Source organism: Mastomys coucha, unplaced genomic scaffold (assembly GCF_008632895.1).
Source record: "Mastomys coucha isolate ucsf_1 unplaced genomic scaffold, UCSF_Mcou_1 pScaffold12, whole genome shotgun sequence".
Classification (NCBI taxonomy): Eukaryota; Metazoa; Chordata; class Mammalia; order Rodentia; family Muridae; genus Mastomys; species Mastomys coucha.
In genome coordinates this window covers 86,191,590-86,207,221 of record NW_022196894.1, presented here as the reverse complement: position 1 = coordinate 86,207,221, position 15,632 = coordinate 86,191,590, and the positions used below count along the sequence as shown (strand labels likewise).

The following is a 15,632-nucleotide window of genomic DNA, read 5'->3' as shown; positions in this document are numbered from 1 at the left end:
AATCTCAACATGGTCTGTAACTGCTTCTCTGGAAACTTCTCTCCTTCTCTTAGGTAGTACCTTCCTTCCTCAGATTCATCCTGAGGCTCTTTCTACCCCAGCAACCTGTTCTACACCAGTACCAGCTGCTTTCCCCAGGACCTGCTAGTTGGGCTCCTGTCTGTACTTGCTGTCAGGAGACCTGTATTGAGCCCTCCAGCAGCCAGAGGTCCTATATGGTATCTGGACCCTGCCAGATGCTCTGCTACTACCCCAGCATCTCCTATCTCAGCAGTTCCTGCCATCCAACCCATGCTGACTCTGACCTTTGATTTGAGCAGATACTACTTGCTGGGCTGTGGATCCAGACATACCTACTCAGCATATCAAGTGGCTACAAATCTCTGAATTGTGGAGTCTCTACTTTCCTTTCTCTGTATTATGAATCTTAATTCTCCTAGCCAGCCCACTAGGCTCCTAGTATCTCCCATTATTCTTGTTAGAGACCATGCTTTGTTACTGGATCCTGTGGAATCGACTGTTAGGTTTCTGTATCTTCAGCTTATCAAAGTCTTATCCTGTAGCTTTTGATTCCCTGCTGTATCCCTATCTCCATCCTCTCATTAATGGCTCCTTTCACCCTCAGGTTGGATTAATGTCTAATTCCCAGTTATGCTTTGCTGACTGTACTCTTTAAATACATATATGCTATTTGGTTTTCATCCAAGAAATTGGTACAAGTTGACACCTCAATATATTGTTCCTATTATTAGTATGTTGGGTTTAGTTTCTGAATTTATAAATTTAGGAGAAAAGAAAGATGAATATATTTCCTTAATTGTATTTTGTGACCAAACTAACATGTTATTTTGTTGTTGTTATTGCATATGTTCCTTTATGAAGGAGTCATTAATAACAGGAAGACTGTCATTTCTATTGCAAATTAGGCTCAAAACAATGATAAGTGCTTGAGATTTAAAAATATGATTTTTTTGCTGATCCAAAGAAATAGAATAATAAAGATTTTAAATAAAAATTTTACTATCAATAATAAGGTATAAAATTTATTGGACTCTATATAAATAAAGACAAAAATATTTAAATCTAGTGTGTTAAAGGAAGTTCTCAGCCAACAGAGAAGCTTGGAAAATTTCTTAATAATGCTGACATTCTCACCTGGTGTGGTGTGGGCAGCATTGCTAATCCTCTTTTTAAAACATGTAAGGAGAAGCATGCCAATCTCAGATGAGAGAGAGACTTAGTTCAAGAGCATAGATGACTTCCTAAAGCTCCTTCAAGGCTCAGCTTCAGTCATGTTAGAAGTGATGTAGTTTGTCTTGTAGCTTTTACTCCTTTGTTTTAAATAGAGTGAAAAACCAAGCTGACATCAGAGATGAGGGTGCCGTTTCTTTGAAATAAGAACTAGGAGAGGGAGCTACCACCCAATGCAGTAGTGCACTGGCTATAAGTTCATTAACTGGGGCAGCAGGAAATTATGGTCCTAGGAATAGGGTCAGAGCTAACCAGATGGATGAGCACACAGGTTGACAATTTGGGACAATAGAAGTTGTGAATTCAGAGGAGTTATCAGAGAGGACACAGACTAGTGGAACATAGCCCATAAATTCTAAAGCACAGAGCAGAAACTGTGGAGTCAGGAATAGAAATGAAAACCATACTACAGGTCATTTTATTCTAAATAATTTCAATTTATATACTATGGAGTCATAATATTAAGACAATATGTTACTGACACAAAACAGACACAAGAGAAATAAAACAGAATAAAGGATGCAGATCCATTCACACAAGCAAGTACAGGTACCTAACCTTTACCATGGTAACAAGGACATAAAATTGACACAAAGGCAACTTGTTTTACAAATGGTTCTAAACATAAAGATAAAGGAAGCTGGACCCTTCCTCATCTCCCATCCTGCACTTCATTAAATCCCCATGGATCAAGGACCTCATCATAATACCTAATACACTTAAACTTCTAGAGGATAGAGTAGGGCATATATTTCAATTCATAGGCACAAGCATGTACTTTGTGGATAAGATTTCTCTAGTAGAAGTCAGTCTAACAATAGACAAATGATAAATCATGAAATTCAAACATTTTCTTTTGGAAAGGACAACTTTATTTGAGTGAATGAGCAGCCTACTAATTGGGATAAAATCATTGGTAGCTATCCATCTTGTATTTGATTAAGATTTAAATAATATAAATAACTTAAAAAATAAACATCAATAAAACAAACCAATTAAAACTAAGCTGTAGAAGTAAGAGTACTCAGTACAATAAGAGAGGGAGAAAAGAGGGAAAAGAAATGCTAAGGGTATATGAAAAAGCTAAAAAGAATCATATTTTTTAAATTTACCTATAAATTTACTATAGATATTATATACTATATATTACTATAGATATTATAATATATTTATAGATATTATAGTATAGAAAATTATACTATAGATATACATATATAATATATAATATATAAATGTATATATATGTGTGTGTGTGACATATATATACATATATTTTATGTTTATATGATATATAGATATAGATAATACAGATCTAGATATAGATAGATATATCACAAATCCCCAGTACTAGGCATGAAAAATAAGAAACCCCTTTTTGAATTGTTGTTCAGGAGAGCTCAAGAAACTCCCAAAGCGATACTAATATTGTCTTTGTCCTTGATGCCTTTCCAGAAGCTAAGTTTGAGTTGGATTTTATTTGAAAGACTACTCTGTGATCCCTGGCTTTCAGGGTACCTGGGGATGCTATGTACGTTGCTAAGGGGCCTAGAATTCAATAATCACACCTAGCTTGACATCTACAAACTACAACAATGACTAGCAAGGCAAGATGTTACTAAAAAGTGTCATTGTGGCATTCAAATCTTGGAGACAACCAACTACAGTCTAATTAGACTTAAGGCCCAGTTCAAGGAAGGAAAACCCTATGTGACTGGTGAGATTGTGGCTCTGAGGAGAACCTTCTCCTGCCATTTATTAATCCAACATGATTCATAACTTCATTCTAAAATCTTAGAATAACCTCCTGTTAACTGTATCTTTCATATCTCCTGGAAGAGGCTTCTCATGGCAGCAGACAGAGGCCATTACAGAAACCAGAGAATACCTGATTGTTGGGGGACCAGACTTAATAGATACTTCCCAGCACAACAATTCCCTAGGCTACCAAAGTTCAGGGAATATCATACAAGAGATTAAAAAGATTGCAAGAAATAGATGAATAGAACTCTACTCTTAGATTCTGTTTCCTTGAAAATGCAGGGAAGCTACAAACATGATACCTCAAAAATAATGTTGCCTAAATAGGGCCTGAAAAATTATACTAGTAGACATGCTATTGTGAAAGGGAAAATTCTTGTGGAAGCCAATTGTAGACTAAACTGCAGGAAAATAAGGAGTCCTAAGAGATGGAGAAAGAGTCTTCCCTGGTGATAAGATTCCTAATTGCCTACTCCAAATCCTTATGAGCACATCTCATTTGATTCTCCATACACATGTTTGAAGATGAGATGCAGGAATGTTATCCCAAACTGGAGAAGCAGATACCAGCATTAGCACAGGACAGTCAACTGTCCTGAGAACTGTTTAAAACTCATGTAGTATCTTGTCTGAAAATCTACATTCAAATTCTAGAGTAAGATAAACGTTTGTTTGCATGCAAACTTTATCATATGAATTACATAACACTATGTTCTTGGTACTTGCATTTCTAGTTCTCACGTTAATGACTTTGATTTAATGGATTGTATGAATTCATGTCCTCCAATCTCAAACCATTCTCATTGTAGTTTGAACTCTGTCTGCAGATGTCAATGAATGCCTTCCCAGAACTGACTACTCCCATGAACACATCCCCATGGACAAAACAATTAACCAGTCAAATACTCCTGCAGATTACTATTAAAGACTTACAAAGACTTAACTGACAGCATTGTAAGCAAAATGGTAAGAATTTGAAAAATACATTGAGATAACAGATTGCACAAATCAAATTTATTTGATTAAAATTTTCATTTTTAGATACTTTTGAATGAAAGCCAAATATATATTTGAGAGTGCATACAGTAAAGCATATTTTTTGAGTTAGCTTTAATCTGAGAATCTGCTGGAAGTTGAGGATGAAAGAAATAGTCGATAGACAGTTGAAAAGACAATTGTAAGGAATAAGAACAAAAACAACAGCCAAAGGACACAGAAACTTTAAGTTTGATATTGTAAGACTACAAAGATGAAATAGGTGGATCCAAAAATGCCAGATCCACTGTTTGATGTGTGAGATTGAAATGGGGCAAAAGCAAAGTGCACTGTGTACAAGAACCTGGAGTATAACTCAGTAACAGAAAGGCATAAGCTCTATAGTGCAGAAATCTAAAGCCACTGGATCTGCATTCCCCTGAGTAAAATCTTCTAGACAATATCAGGTTACTCACTAATCTCACAATCTGCCAGAATTTGAAGAAGGAAGAAGCTGCTAATAGAAGGATGGTAAGATATCAGTAGGGTTTAAGCAGAAGAACAGTGGCTTCAGAGCATAGGCTGGCATAGGAGAGTTAAAGACTTAACAGTTAATCCCATAGATGCCTGATCCACAGATTGGTCTGTAGCACGGTTGGCAGGAACTAGAAGCCAAGTAGGATGGGTAGTAGAATCTGGACCCATAACTCAGAGAAGGGAAGCCATAGACTCCACAATTCAGGGATCTGAAGCCACTGGATCCACATCCCACTGAGTAGCAGCTTCTAGATCCATAGTCCAGGGAACTGCAGCTGCTGGACCCAAAACCCAGAGAGCCAACATATGTTCCCTGGCAGGGAGTACAGAGTGTGGAGCTCCTGGGATAGTAGCAGGGCTTCTGGCAGGGGTTGGACACCACATAGGTCCTCTGGCAGCTGATGGGCTCAACGCAGGTCTCCTGACAGCCACTGTTCAGAGAGGAGCTCAGCTGGCAAGTGCTGGGAGAGCAGCTGGTAGTGGTGTAGACCAGGTTGCTGGGGTAGGAAGAGCCACTGCAGGATCCTGAGGAGGGCAGGCAGCAACCAAGGGAGCGGGAGGAGAAGTTTCCAGAGCAACAGCTGTAGGCCATGTTGAAGAGGGGATGTGAGCTGGTCTAGAGGTAGCTGAGAGGATTCTGAGTTTGTATGTCACCTTGTGGAGAGCTGGGTTTATATACTCTCAGAAGCAGGTGTGGTACTCAACAGTGCCGTCCTGACATATTTGTGTGCTTCCTGGTTTACAAATGTGAAACTCAGTAATCTCTGTAATTGCATTGCATTTGCATAGTTTTCTGCACGTAATGTTTATGGGTGTTGTCGTTTTATTAAAGTAAAAGGTGGTGAGCTGTTCTTATGCCAGTGATGCCATGACTGTTTTACAGTAATGCCTATTCTCTCACGTCCCGAAAAAGGAAATCCCTCCGTTTCCTCTTTTCCTCATGACGTGAATTTTATGTGTTTTGTCATATGATGTTATGAGGAAAATACTTTTCTTCTCCATGTGTGGCATGACAGTAATTTGCTGTCCTTCTCGTTAATGAATTGGGATTATTACTTTGTGTACTACTTTGAGGATTACTTTGTCCAACCTACTGAAGATGGATCTTATTTGTTCCCATCATTCTCATTTTCCAATATGCTGTATGGACTGTATAACTTTACTTAAGTGGTTTAACTCTAAGGCCAGGAAACATTATAAGCCGAGAAAAGTCAAATGAGGTTTAACCCAGGAAGATAGAGAAGACAATTGAAGTTTTTATGATCACAAGTGACAGAACCGAGGGGCTGCATCACAACCATGTGATTCTATCAGTCTCTCTTACCTCTGTGTCCTGAGTCCTCTCAAATGAGGGAGATTCTAGAGAAGAAAGCAATGTACAAAATATGAATACATTAAATTATGCTTGTACTGTTTAACAATAAAGCCTGTTGTTAGATACTAGGTAATTTATATAGATGTTCATTTCTTGGCCATGTCCAAGTGGAGTTGATGAATAATTTTTTACAGTTGCATATGCACTTTAGATTTTTGTTTACATTTTGAGAGAGACAGAGTGAGTCAAAGAGAAGAACATGGAGTTGAATGAATAAGAAGGTTAAGAGGGATGTACAAGTGATTGGCAACAAAAAAAATGATCAAAATATCTTAAATGCAAAACCTTATTAACTATGTGATTTAATTAATCAAAACACTTAAGCAAGTAAAAAGTCAGAGTTTCATTTAGGACTTTATATCTAACCTATATTCAAATAATGTCTGCTTAGACAAAGTTTGGCCATCTCCTCAGATAACCATGTATATTTTATAAGAATAAAATTGAAATGTGGATACTTTTACAATTATCACTTAGTCCTAGCGAATGAATTTGTTGATGTTCCGGTTTTGTGCATAGAAATGCAATTGTTTTAAATAACTTTTACCCAAACTAATAATACAGGATTTTTTTTTTACATCTTTAGTTAAAAAAAGAAATGAAACAACAACTTAAATAACACAAAAGCCCATTGGTGGAAAAAATATAACCTAGGGTAAGGTAAAATCCTTTCCACATTAGATGTAGCAAATTTGTCAAGCTCTGACAATTTGATTTCATAATCTGGTCCTAAGAATCCTAATAATGCTTTCCAAAGCTTTATGACTGTTGTCACAGTGACAATAAAGGCCAGACATCTTGAAAATAAACTGAGAATGGTACGAGGAAGTTCATTTGTGATTGTAATACATATATTACTTGATCCAGCCAAATGGAATGATTCCAACAATTAACATGGAAAAGAGTAAATGGGAAAAATGTGTGTAACCCAAGTGCTCTTGGTAGCCATGATTTTCCATAGCTTGTTAATCACCATTTCCACAACTTGCTAGTCTATCATAATCAATAAGTCTTGATTTCATTGGCTCTTAAAATATAATTTGAATATTTAAATGGTAGTACTGCAGCTTATCTTTTAGGCATTGGTGTAGAAAACATTGCATTGCCATGAATGGCCATGATTTTAAATAAATAATAGTCAATACCTCGAATTGATAGATCAACACATCCTTTTATCTGCTAATATTAAACAATTTTAAACAAGTCTTTTATATTACTTTTATTCTTGAAGTATGCTTGGTTATGTGAGAACATTAAAGATACACTTAGTATATATTATCTAGATGAGGCCTGCACACAGATGCCAAAATAACACTCTGAGCTTTAAATAAGCAAACAATTGAAATGATTTTCTTTCTCAACCCTGTTTCACATGTTGAAGACAAAATATGTATCTCAATTCTCATATCTATCAAAAACTATTTTAATTTTCAAAGCTGTATAAGATTAGATTTGCTAAGACTTTTGAATTTGTGTTTCCTCTCCAGACTCTCTCCTAAGAGTTCAACAAAGTGAAAAGACCCACAAAGCCTCTGTGTGTTTCCTTTGGGACCACAATCTGCATCCTGACTTATATCTGACCATCAGCATCTCCTAGAAATTCTTTACTTTACCTAAGCTTAGTCACGTCCTGGGATCAGTTCTTGCAAACCAAGCTTCTACGGGGCCCACAGGATAGAGGACAATAGTCAACTGAGCTTCTTTTTTCCCCTGAAGAGTTAAAACTGACTTGTCCTTGGTGGTACAAATCAGTTGAGAATCCAATGTCACCTCGGGCCATGCCACACACCTAGGATATGAAATAGTCTTCTTTTATCATTTCTTTGACTCCATTTATAAGTGTCTAAAAATGTCCTGCTCTTGTGACTCTGCTTCAATGCTCTCCTTGTAGCCGCCACAGCTTTAATCACAGTGTTTCCTCTCACCTTTTAGGTTCAATCTCATTCGAATTATTTTATTCGTCCCTAGCTAGTGCACGTGAAATACATGGGAAATGCTATGAATCCACAGAGAATAATAAAGAAAAATGAGAAAAGATGCCAACAAGTAATGTTTCAAAGGGAACCCAAAGTGATACTTGCAATTCATTAATTAAAGGAAGAGCAATTTCTTCACATCTCCTCCTATGGGAAGAAAAGTGTATTCTTCAGAAAGTTTGGACAAACACATAAAAATCAGACCATATGGAGAAGCAGAGGATTTTTTTTCCTGTACACCATGAATAAGTATCAGTGAAAAACAGTAGTCATAGCATCCATGACTGCCTCATTGTCATAGCTATAAGAGAATTGCAACACCCATAAATATACTATTCACGAAACTATTCACGGACAACTGCACATTTCTAAACCAGGAAGCACACAAATGCATCATGGGTGACACTATTGGATAGCACGCCTACTATTGAGAGTATATAAACCCAGCTCCCCACTGGGTGACATTCAAACTTAGAATCTTCTCAGCTACATTCTGTATAACTTACATCCCCTCTCAACATGGCCTACAGCTGCTGCTCTGGAAACTTCTCCTCCCGCTCCCTTGGTTGCTGCCTGCCCTCCTCAGGATCCTGCGGTGGCTCTTCCTACCCCAGCAACCTGGTCTACACCACTACCAGCTGCTCTCCCAGCACTTGCCAGCTGAGCTCCTCTCTGAACAATGGCTATCAGGAGACTTGCATTGAGCCCACCAGCTGCCAGAGGACCTATGTGGTGTCCAGCCCCTGCCAAAAGCCCTGCTACTACCCCAGGAGCTCCACACCCTGCAATCCCTGCCAGGGAACATATGTTGGCTCTAGCAGCTGCAGTTCCCTGGGTTATGGATCTAGAAGCTTCTACCCAGTGGGATGTGGAAACAGTGGCTTCAGATCCCTGAATTGTGGAGTCTATAGCTTCCCTTCCTTGAGTTATGGGTCCAGATTCTATTACCCAGAGTATGTGGCTTCAACAGGATTTCAACCATCTTGTTAAGGATCAATTTGTGGCACTGATTCCTGGGAATTAAATAGTTATCTCTCTGTATTCTTACAATATCAAAATCCAATTCTCTATTTTCCATAGACGTTTACTATTCATTGTCTATTATTTTCTTTTTCTTTTTCCATTAACAATTTTCCTCCACTACTTCTGTTAGAATCAGATTAATATGTAATCCCTATTAAGTCTCAAATATTATGCTAAGAAATATATATCAGCTATTTAGTGTTCATTCAAGCCTATTTGAAAACTGAAATTTTAATCCAATAAATTTGTGGAATCTGAAGACCCAATGCCTTGTTCATGGTATTATTATGTTGTTTTTATTTTTGCATTTATGGGGGACTCAAATAAATATCAATACCATTATCCAACTAGATTTTGAGAGCAAAGAACTTAGTTTTCTTGTGTTCATATTTTTTAATTAGTGAATAATTGGAAGATTGCATTTTTTCTATTTTTATTATATTTTTTCCTTATTTACATTTCAAATGATATTCCCTTTCCCAGTTTCCCTTCCAAAAAAAACCTATTCCCTCCTCACTCCTGCTGCTCACCAACCCACCTCTCCCACTTCCTGGCCCTGGTATTCCCCTACACTGGGGCATAGAGCCTTCACAGATCCAAGGGTCTCCCTTCCCACTGATGACCGACTAGGCCATTCTCTGCTTCATATGTAGCTGGGACCATGATTCCCACCATGTGTACTCTTTGGTTGGTGGTTTAGTCCCTGGGAGCTCTGAGGGTATTAGTTAGGTCGTATTGTTGTTCCTCCTAAGGGACTGTGAGCCCTTTCAGCTCCTTGGGTCCTTTATCTAGCTCTTTCACTGTGGACCCTGTGCTCAGTCCAATGGATGGCTGTGAGCCTCTACTTCTGTATTAGTCAGGCACTGTCAGAGCCTCTCAGGAGACAGCTATATCAGTCTCCTGTCAGCCAGCACTTGCTGGCATCCACAATAGTGTCTGGGTTTATTGACTGAATATGGGAAGCATTCCCAGGTGGAACAGTCTCTGGATTGTCCTTCCTTTGGTCTCTGCTCCATACATTGTCTCTGCAACTCCTTCCATGGGTATTTTGTTCCCATGGGAGGAGGGCAAGGGTAGGGTGTTTTCGGAGGGGAAACCAAGAAAGGGGATAACATTTGAAATGTAAATAAAGAAAATATCTAATCAAAAAAGAAAAAAACAGCTGTCCTATTAGCTTCATCTCCTTAATTCATGACTACTTCCGTATTGTTAGATATTAGCTACTGTATTTGGTGGGAAAAACATATACTCCTAAGTAAGAGGTCTATAAAGGCAATATTTTGTCTTTTCTTTTGGTTTGCAGTTCATGCACAATAACTGTCTAGTAAATGCATTGTTAAGGCAGGTTATTCATTGGCTTGTATGAATAAAGAGAAAGAAAGCAATTTGTGACAGAAAAATAAATAAATAAAGTTGGTTTTGTCAGATGTGAGGTTATCCAGAACTGCTTAGTTCCTAGGTCCATATCTTTGAAATACTGGTTTCCATCCTTGTATCCTAAGATAGTGTCTACTGATAATGGCAACATGCATTCCTTAGAGGCAGATAAATTATGGGTTTTGATTTTTAATCCAGTTGGATAGTTAGTAAGTTTGTATTTGAAAACTTGAGATCATTGAGTTTTGTATTATTATCATTTTATTATTTATATATTTATCATATTATTATTTATAGGGGGTCTCTTTATACTAATAATTTACTGATTTGCAGTTATTTTTTAATTGCCCATGTCCCTTTGAGTTTGTTCATATTTCTCCTCAGTTCAAATAATTCCTTCCAGTATGTTCTGTAGATCAGCAGACTTAGTGATCATAATTTGCATTATTCTGTTTCTATTGTAGGCAATTCATACTTTTATTTTAATAGATAGTTTTTTGGGGGTATAATAGTATGGGTTGGCTGTTCAATTCTTTTAGAGCTATAAATTGAATTACAACTCATGACCTTAAAGGCCTTTATCCAGCAATCATGCATTATTCTAATGAGCCTACATTTGTCTCTTATATATTTCAATGTAGTTTCAGTATTCTGTGTTCTTAGTATCTTTCCTATATCCTATGATGTTTCTCTGATGATCCTGTAAATGTGATACTTTATAGGCCTCTTGTACCTGTATAGGCATCTCTATACAATTTTAAGGGATTTCTGTTAGTATTCTCCTTCTATGAACACAATTTGAAAGTATTTTCTGGGACTGGAGTGATGGCTCAGCTGTTAAGAGCACTGACTGCTCTTCCAAAGGTCCTGAGTTCAATTCCTAGCAACCACTTGGTGGCTCACAACCATCTGTAATGGGACCCAATGCTCTCTTTCTGGTATGTCTGAAACAGCTACAGTGTATTCATATAAATAAAGTAAATCTTTTTTTAAAAAAAAAAGAAAGTATTTTCCCCCATCTTATTCAAAAGTTTTCCCCTGCTATATCTACATTCCTTTAAAAATTTTATCATTGAAACTTACTGGGTATTCCAATTTTTACTGCTTTTAACTAAGCCCAAATATTATATTTTCCCTGCAATCTGTTCTTTCAATGAGACTTTCCACTGAGGTTTTAATGGAACTTATTTTTTCTAATTTCCAACATCATTTTAGCTTAGGTTTTCTTTAACAATTCCATTTCTTATGAATTTTGTTTTTATATTTTGATTTGGATTACTCATTTAATTCAGCTATTTACTTTTGCTCCCTTGGAGTATATCTTTGCCTTGTTTAGTTCTTTGAATGTACATAAAATCACTACTATTAATTCTTTTTTTCTGGAATATTCTCCAGGCCTTTTTCATTATGACTGTGGTAATATTGTGTTGCTTTTGCTTCTGCACTTGGACTTGAGCATCTAGCATATTTTGTTGAATATATTTTTTTTAAAGAATGAATTTATTCTTCAGGTAAGAGTATACTAGTGTCAGCGCTGACTCAGTAAATAAAGAAAAGTTGAAATAACTTTCAAAAATTCTATTTAATCACAGTGCAGTAAATTATCTAGCTATCAATAATCATAGGAACCAGAGAAAGTATGCAAACTTACAGAGAGTTTACAACAGACTATTAAAGGATAACTGTGATACTGAAGAAATTAATATGAAAAAGAATTCACAGAGTCACATCAAAATAAAAATACAACATACCAACACCTTTGGGATATAACAAAGGCAGTAGTATGAATAAATTTTATAGCAGTAATTTTTACACTGGAATCTTAAGCAATTTAAAATTAATAACTTAGGAATGCACTCTACCAAAAGCTAAACCTAAATGCAGTACATTGAAAGATAATTAAAATCAGAAAAAATATGTAGTAACAATAATATTGTGCACTGAAACCAATGCACAATAAGATAGTTCTCTGATAAAATGAACAAGATGGGAAAATCCTTAGCTTCTCTCAGTAAGATAAGAAGGAGTAGGGTCACGAATAAATATAATTTAAAAAGAAAAATAAGACATTACAACAAATACCAATGAGATCTGGAAACAAACTAAGGTCAAAAATATACAACATTCTGCTTTATTTCACTGTGTTGCAAAGACTAAAAGAAGTTGAAGAATTTATAGGTACATATAACATCAAATTAAAGCAAGAATAAATAAAAGATTTGTAAAAGTCTGTAACCCACAATGTCACCAAAGCCTTACTAAAAAGTCCCCAAATTAAACATGCACAAATTTAAATAACTCATTGCAGAACTTTATCAGAAATTCAAGAAAATATTAACACTAATATTACTCAAATGTTTGATGAAATGGAAAGGGATTGAACATTACAAAATCCTTTTTATGAACCCAATTTTACACTGACATCAAAATCAGAAAAATTCACAAAAATAAGTAGATAAAATTACAGACCAATTTGCCTGATGAAGATACTCTCAATAAAATATTGAAAAGGCAAATTAAATATTAAATCAAAAAGACTATGACCAAGTTGACTTCATTCCCAAAATACAGGACTGTCTCAGCAGACCTAAATCAATAAACATTATCCATCACACAATTAGACACAAAACCAGAGATGATATATTCACATTAATAGATGCAGAAATTGCCTTTGGAATAATTCAAATTTCCTTTATGATAAACATTGTAAAGAAATTAGGGATGAGGGAATATATTTTGACATAACAAAGCCTACATATGAAAAGCCTGTAATCAACATGGTTGATGGAGAGAGATGGAAAGCATTTGTACTGAGGTCAGAAAAGAGCAATGTGTACACTCTATTTATTCCCATTCAATATAGTCTTTAAAGTCTTAGAGTGAAGAGAAAATAAAAATAAATATAAGGATACAAATAGAAAAACAAGAAGTTAATCTCTGCCTGTATTCAGATAATATGATTCTACACCTAAGAGGCCCTAAAGATTCTATTAAAAATAGCCTTAGAGCTGATAAGGGTATTTACTTTCAGAAAAGTGGCTAAATAAAAATTAACACACAAAATCAATAGCTCTATTGATTAAGAAACACACTAAAAATACCAAGGAAATAACCTCATTTACAGCCACAGGAACATACTTAATAATCAGCATAAACAAGGAAATGAATGAGACGTTCACAGTGAAATTTTTAACACAATAAAAATGTAAATTAAAAAGAATCTAAAAGATGAAAAAGTTCTATACTCATGGATCAGAAGAAACCAACCTTCTTGTGAAAATGGTCATCCTACCAAAGGTAATCTACACATTCAACTCTGAATAGGTCAAGAAATTCAACTTAAGGCTCTTTTACTGTGAAACTGCTGGAGGATAAAGTAGGGAGTGTATTTTAATTTACATGCACAAGTCTGAACTTTCAGAATAAACACCCATTATGCTGGAAATCAGTTCAACCATCAACACATGAAACTTCATTACATTCAAAAGTTATGTACAGCAAAGAACATCATCAATTGATGGGAGGAGCATATTTAGCAGCAATACATCTGACAGAAAATGTTTAGAATATATTTAGAACTTTTAAAAAACCTAAACATTGATAAAACAGACAACCAATTCAAAATAAGCTATAGAAAACATTAATTCCGCAAACTAGAAATGGACATGTCTATTAACCCTAAAAAATATTCGATATACTTATCATGGGAATACAGCTTAAAATCACATTCAGAATTGGTAAGATCAAAAATACAAATGTCAATGAATGTACTTCCATGGATGTGTTGAAGGGAAACCATTATACACTGATACTGCTAAGAGCCAATGCTAATGCAACCCTTCTGGGGATTGGTATGGGGTTTTGCTTTTTAAAAAAAAAAAAAAAAAAACTGGAAATAGAAGAACCATAACACTTAGCTACACAATTTGTGAGCAATTCAAGGTACAATTCAAGATATAATATCCCACAATAGAGTTGCTTCCACATCCAAGTTCCTTGTGGTTCCATTCACAATTGGGAGAAAATGAACTCATCCAAAATGTTTACCAAAAGATGGGTGAGAATATATATGGTACTTATACACTAAGGTATGACTCAGCTATAAATAGAATCATCAAATATACAGGTAAGTGGAGGACCTGGGAAGAAATCGTAGTGGGTGAGATTACTCTGCCACAAAAATACAATCACCATATGTTGTCTCTCTGACAGATTCTTGCTTTGAAAACAGTTTTTTCCCTATATTTAGCCAAGAGTACATATGGAAACTGAGATACTAGAATGAGGCCACTCAGGATGAATACCTTAAGTTGGCATGGATAATATAGGTAGAGAAAGGGCAGAAAGTTCAAAAATAGAGCAGTGTGGGGGATGAGTAACTGTGATTTCAGAATGCTTAACCAAAATGAAAGGTGAAAGAGAAAGCTATGCAAAAACCTAGAATCTTCCATCCAGAGAAAACATTTCAATTTGAGGGGATAGTTGAAGACAAATGTATTCCTGTGTGTTCTTCAGAAAAGTAAATATAGAATAGCTGTTATGAGCAGGTGGGGGAGCACCCTCATAGATGCAGGGGGAAGGAGGAAGGGATGGGAGGACTTGTGAAGGGAAATCTGGGAAGGGGGATAACATTTGAAATGTAAATTAAAAAAATAACCAGTAAAAACAATGTACATTAGCAGAAACAAGGATATGTTGACATAAGACTCTGATAAACATTTTGTTTTTTCAATTATTTCAACTCATATCAATAAAATATCTTTTATTTAGATCCTTAGAGGAAAAAAACAGAGGCAAAAATCAATCACAAAATACCAAACAATGAAACACACCAAGTGTGAAATCCCATGCCATTACCAAAAGAAAAATACCAGTGAGGACAAAATACAGTCAGCTTCATGACAGGGTTGCTGAGTTTCAAATACATATTTCATTCTAGCAATTTGATTTCACAATCTGATCCAAAGAATCCCAATAAAGCTCTCCAAAGCTTTACTAGTGTTGTCACAGTGCCAATAAAAGCCACAAGTCCTGATGATGTCATGGTTAATAAAATAAAGTGTGAATCCTCTGATCAAGTCCACTTGTAGTCCTGATAGCCATGCTATAACAATAGGCCACGTGGGGTTATTTCCAATCAAGTTGAAATATTCCAGCAAAATGGAAAATAAAAATGTGTGTATATATGTAATACTGGCTGTCACAGTTTTCCCAACGTAGTAAGTTATTGACTTCACCCTTCTCTATGGGAGCATTATATCTTAGTCTTTTTCATTTAACTTATAATTATACTTGTTTTATAAAGCAAAACATTTCTCAAGAAGCTTCCTTTTGTTGATGAACTGATGAATTCCATGACA

The 15,632-nt window shown here is 35.8% G+C and overlaps 2 protein-coding genes across 2 annotated transcripts; one reads left to right on the top strand and one right to left on the bottom strand.

Moving 5' to 3' along the window:
• Positions 1 to 4,551: 4,551 nt before the first annotated feature.
• On the bottom strand, positions 4,552 to 5,113 carry LOC116086554 (keratin-associated protein 13-1-like). Its single transcript, XM_031364759.1, has one exon. It carries the CDS (start codon positions 5,111 to 5,113, stop codon positions 4,589 to 4,591), a length of 525 nt encoding a protein of 174 aa, XP_031220619.1. The 3' UTR covers positions 4,552 to 4,588.
• A 3,278-nt stretch (positions 5,114 to 8,391) lies between these two features.
• LOC116086552 (keratin-associated protein 13-1-like) lies at positions 8,392 to 8,862 on the top strand. The gene has a single exon (XM_031364758.1). The coding sequence runs from the start codon at positions 8,392 to 8,394 to the stop codon at positions 8,860 to 8,862; it is 471 nt and encodes a 156-aa protein (XP_031220618.1).
• Positions 8,863 to 15,632: the final 6,770 nt, after the last annotated feature.